Here is a 5,737-nt window from a genome sequence, read left to right on the forward strand (position 1 = left end):
GCCCACACCCCCTTGGCGTGATTTTAAGCTGCCGAGTCCGGGACTTGAACCACAATCGACTATGTGGGAGTCCAGCGACATAGCCATTACGCTAACTGCTGGTCCCAAATGCAGTAAAGTCTTAATGGAAAACCTGACTTCTCAGATCTTTGTTTTGTAAGGAGAGGAGGAAAAGTTACATTTTGACTGTTTCTATAGTTACAAATCGACACTTTCTTTGATACCTATTATTTCTCTTCCTGTAACTCAGAGAGATTACTGTGTGTTTTATTTTAGTAGGATGACAGCTAATGAGTAGAGAACAGTAAATCTGCCATGAGGTGTGGATACTGTGTCCAGCACACTAGCCTCAGGGTGCACACAGTTCAAATCTGGATTCAGCAAAATCACAATCCCATTTCTGCAGGGAATCAGTAAGGTTGCTCATGAAGAAGAGGAACTGCAGACGATCATTCAGGAACTGCCTGGGGTCCCCCAGCCCATCTCACGTATTTCTACCTATCAGTATGAGAACAGCCATACTTGCAGGTCAAATTGTTCTCTCACTCGAAAGATACACTATGTTTTTCAAGCATCAGAGTGTTTTTCTTATTTGTTCATTTTACTTTGAAGCCATGACCTCTTATTAAGAGGCAGGGTTTGTTTTTTTTTTTTCTTTTTTAGAGAAATTTTTGCTATAGGGCGCGTGTGCTCACTGGAGAGTCAGAGACAGATAGAAAGTGAGAAATCTCCTTCCCAGGGAGGATGGCCACACTGTAGTCCCTTCTCTATTCTCCTGTCGGGATCTTTGGCACGCACACACGCATGCTTGGCTTGAGTTTTAAGCCGCTGGGTCCAGGACTCAAGCCACAATCTCATCTACGTGGGGGTCCTGCAATGTAACCATTATGCCATCCGCTGGTCCCCAGGGGCAGATATTAACTTTGCCTTGATGGAAAGTCTAGGATGAAACCATTTTATACATCTGGCTTTTATCATCTTGTGAGATATAGCAGAATCTGCTCTGTCTTTGCTCACATTCCTGTGACTTTGCTGTGAGAAGTTGCAAGGAAGACATAAATATAGTTCTCACTCTCTTCTCGTTATTTTCAGGGGATCTGTATTTTGAGAAAGCTGTGAATGGTTTCCTTGCTGATCTATTTACCAAATGGAAGGTATGTTTTTTCTTACGCTTTAAGTCTCATTGAATAAAGATGGCTCAGTATGGATTTTTAAAATGCATGGTTTGTTTTCTTCTTCTTTTTTTGCCATAGGGTTCGTGTGTGTCCCAGAGAGAGACAAAGAGATAGGAAGTGAGAAATTCCTCCCAGAGGGGATGGCCATGCTGTTATCCATTCTCTTTCATTCTCCGATCTTGGGCATGTACATGTGCCCAGCATGATTTTCAGACCTCCGGGTCCAGAACTTGAACCACAGTTGGCCATGTAGGGGGTCTCGCTCCTTAACCTCACCGTCTGCTGCCCCTGCCCCCTGCAATGCATTGTTTCTATTAAGGTGCCCAAAATTGAGCTACTGTAATTAAAACTCAGACTCCAGATTTAAATTCCCCTAGTCACCTCAATGTGCTAAGGAACAGTTCTAAAACATTCACAGCTTCTGTATACCAGTAATTCAAAAAGAAAAGGAAAGAAAACAGTTCCATTTATAAATGACATCAGACAGAATAAAAATCTTACAGATCGTTCACCTAAGGAGCTGTAAGGCTTATATAGTCATAGCTGTGAAATACTGCTGAGAAATTAAGAAAGACCTAAATAAATGGAAAAGGATCATCTTTGTTCATCTGACAATATACTTAATATTGTTAAAATGCAGTACTGGGCCAATAGGTAGTGTGGCGAAGGTGGTGAACTCCTATGTGGCTGATCACAGTTTGAGTCCCAGACTTGGCAGCTTGTTTTCTCACTTTCCCTCTTTTTGTGTTTCTCTCTGCCCTATAAAGAATAAATAATAATGGAATCAGCAGTTAGTGTAATGACTATGTCGCTGAGCTCCCATGTAGTCGACCGCGGTTTGCGTCCCAGACCCGGTGGCTTAAAACTCACGCCGGGCACGTGTGCGCCCAAGATCCTGAGAGGAGAATGGAGGAGAAGGGATTGCAGCGTGGCCATCCCCTCTGGGAGGGTGATTTCTCGCTTTCTGTCTCTCTTTCGCTTTCAGTCTATCTGGCGAGCGCATGCCCCCTATAGCAAAAATCTCTCAAAAAAAAAAAAAAAAGAATTAAATAGTAATAATAATTACAACACCTTTCTTTTGTAGAAATGGGAAAACTGATCTTAAAATTCATGTGGAATTGTAAGGGATCCCAAATAGACAAAACAATCTTGAAAAAGAACAAAATTAGAGGACTCTCACTGCCTAATTTTAAAACATACTACAGAGGTATAGTAATCAAAATAGGTATAAGGTTAGACTCAGAGGTCAATAAAATTAAATGGAAAGTCTAGAAACCATCTCATGTGTCTGTGGTCAGTTGATTTTGGACAAAGATTTCAAATCCATTCAATGGGGGAAGAATAGTTTTTTCAACAAATAATTCTGGAGCAACTGAATATCCATATATATGTTAGCACTCTCACCTCATATAATGTACAAAAGTTAAACAAAATGGACCAAAGTACAAAATAGGAGAGCTAAAACCATGATACTCTTAAAACAGGAGACCTTGGATTTGCCATTGGTCTCTTAGCTATGGCATCCGAAGCAAAACAACCAAAGGAAAAACATAAATTGAACTTCATCTCATCAAGATTAAAAATGTTTAGGCCAGCCCCATAGTCTGTTGGTTAAGGGAGCCGGATCCCACATGGCTGACTGCAGTTTCATTGTGTACATGACAGAGAGAGGGAACAAAGAAACACCCGTGATGTTGGCTGGGCCTTATCACTCCATGATCCCCTGTCCCCAGCCCTCCAGCTCCTTGGGATCCTGGGTGTCTGTGCATGTGCCCAGTGTGTTTTCAAGCTAACCTGGGGATCCAAACCCGTGGTCAGCCACGTGGCTTCCAGCCCTGCATGGCACCTGCATTACTGCTGGGCTGCAGTTATTAGGACTATATGAAATGTTCTTAGCAGCATTTAGAAAATTATTTTTTTAGTTTTTAATTGCCAGAAAGAGAAAGAAAGCACCTCTAGTGCGACATGGTCACTTCTCAATCTATTCTCCACTTCTCCGCCCACTTGGAGTTTTAGGCATGAACACACGAGAACCTGGCTTGTTGGGCAAACCTCTTGGACAGGATTTGAACCATGGTTAGTCATGTGAGACTTGGCTTTCTTAACCATTAGACTACTGGGCCAGTCCAGTGGCATTTTTCATGATAAGGTAAAAAGTGGGAGAAGAGAAAAGCACCCCACAATGGGGCATGGTTATTGCCTCAATGCCTTCTCCATTTCTCCGTCCTTGTCAGGATTTTGGGTGCACACATACATGCCTGGTGTGTTTTTTAAGTTGCCAGGACTGGGATTCAAACTGTGGTCAGCCATGTGGGATTCTGCCCCATTAACTATAAGGTTACGGGCTTGTCTCAGAAGCAAGGTAGTAAATGAATGAATAAATAAAGTTTAAAATAAATAATTCGTTAAAAAACATGGAACCAGCGGGGCCAGCAGGTGGTGTGGTAGTTAAAGGTGCTGGATTCCCACATGGCCAACTGTGGTTCAAGTCCTGGACCTGGTGGCTTGCTTTCTCTCTCTCTCTCTGTCCCTGTCTCGTCAAATTGAAATAAACAAATGAATAAATAAATAAAGTTAAATAAAATAATTCTTTAAAAAAAAAAAAACATGGAACCAGCAAGTGGTGTAGTGGTTAAGGTGCTGGACACTCCCACATGGCTGACCATAGTTTGAGTCCCAGACATGGTGGCTGCTTTCTTGCTTTCTCTCTCTTTCTTTCTCTGGTCAAATTAAAATGAATGAATAAATAAAAATAATTCTTTAAAAAAAAAAGAAGTAAGGTATTTCTATCCACTCAAGAAAGTCACAGAAGAGTGTACGGTGCATGTAATGTGCATTATGTTGTATATCTCATGTGGAGGAACCTCAGTCGTGTAGTCAGTAAGTGTGGGTGGAGATGGAGGTTGGTCAGTGTAGGCTGCTGTCTGCAAAGACGTGGGAGGAACTGAAACAGCTCACTGGCTCCCTAGTGCAAGCCACACTTCCTGTCCACGTGTAAACATCCTCCTTCCAGGATGTTGGTCTCAGACTCCACGGAAACATTTACTCTCTGGTCTGCATCCCTGTCCAGAGGTAATCCACAGCCTTGGCTGATACCCCTGCATCTCCAGCAGCCCCTACTCTTCATCCTGTGATTGTGGTGGGACATGGGAGTGTCTGTGAGTCTTAAATCCACCTTAATGGATACTGTCCTGTTCATACACTGTAGTTCTGAGGAAACAAAGTAACCTTGTAAAGAGGAACAAATGTTAGGAGCCTCTGATACTGGGTTGATCAATCAAGAGCTGGGAGACACCGGCCATTATTTATTTTGATTTGCAGGTTTTTCACACCCCTGGGACCTTTTCCACATTCCAAGCGCTTTGTTCACTTCTGAGAAGTGTACTTAGGTTCTTTGCTGAAGGTCACATAATAACAAATTTCAGAGCCAGAACTCCATGCAGTGCTCTGTCCCTCCCCATGCAGCCTGTAAGGGCAGGAAGTTTCTGATACTATGTATTGCTACTGAGGTTCTTAGAATTAGAATAGTCTGTGCCTGGGGCTGGCAGGTGGTGTGGTGGTTAAGTCATTGGACTCTCACATAGCTGAACATGGTTTGAGTCCCAGACCTGACAACTTGCTTTCTCTCTTTCTCTGGTGAGTGAACTATGGCAAATTTAAAAACTCTAACCATTATGCCACCTACCAGCCCCCCATCAATGTAGTTCTTAATGCACTAGACTCCCACATGGCTGACCACAGTTTAAGTCCTAGACCTGGTGGCTTGCTTTCTCACTTTCTCTCTCTCTTTCTCATACTCTGTCCCTCTCTGGTCAAATTGAAAGAGAGAGAGAGTGAGAAAGAAAGTTAAATAAAAAATAATTCTTAAAAAGAAAAAACGAAACCAGATTGATGGAACCAGCAGATGGTGTAATGGTTATGATGCTGGACTCCCACATGATTGATTGCAGTTCGAGTCTTGGATCCGGTGGCTTAAAACTCACGCTGGGCCATGTGTGCATGTGTGCCTGAGAGGAGAATAGAAAAGTGATTGCAGCATGGCCTTCTCCCTGGGGGGGGGTGGGTGATTTCTCGCTTTCTGTCTCTTCTGTCTCTGCCTGTCCAGCAAGTGCACACACACTTTAGCAAAAATCTCTCTCAAAAAACCCCAGGAAACCAAAAACTATTTTAATAACTATATTAATAATAGCAGGTGGAATGCTAGTTGAGGCACTGGACTCCCACATGGCTGACTGGTTCAAGTCCCAGACCAGGTGTCTTGCTTTCTTGCTTTCCCTTTCTCTCTGTCCCTCTTTGGTCAAAAAAGTAAATAATAATAAGTAAAATATATAATTAAATATTTTGAGAGGTTTTGGCTATAGAGCATGTGCGCTCTCCAGAAAGACAGAGACAGAGAGACAGAAAGTGAGAAATCATCCCCCAGGGGGGATGGCCACGCCGCAATCCCTTCTCCTCCATTCCCCTTTCGGGATCTTGGGCATGCACGCATACACGCCCAGCGTGAGTTTTAAGCCACCGGGTCCAGGACTCAAACTGCCGTCGACTGCATGGGAGTCTAGCAA

At 43.1% G+C, this 5,737-nt stretch overlaps 1 protein-coding gene across 1 annotated transcript in view; it reads left to right on the forward strand.

Moving 5' to 3' along the window:
- Window positions 1-5,737, forward strand: part of DEPDC5 (DEP domain containing 5, GATOR1 subcomplex subunit) — a 141,116-nt gene that overhangs the window by 19,163 nt on the left and 116,216 nt on the right. Inside the window, exon 10 of the mRNA XM_006147962.3 lies at window positions 1,093-1,154. Coding sequence (XP_006148024.1) covers window positions 1,093-1,154 — 62 coding nt within the window. The remainder of the gene's footprint in view (window positions 1-1,092; window positions 1,155-5,737) is intronic.

This window comes from Tupaia chinensis, unplaced genomic scaffold, assembly GCF_000334495.1.
Source record: "Tupaia chinensis unplaced genomic scaffold, TupChi_1.0 Scaffold000226_1, whole genome shotgun sequence".
In the NCBI taxonomy this organism is placed as follows: Eukaryota; Metazoa; Chordata; class Mammalia; order Scandentia; family Tupaiidae; genus Tupaia; species Tupaia belangeri.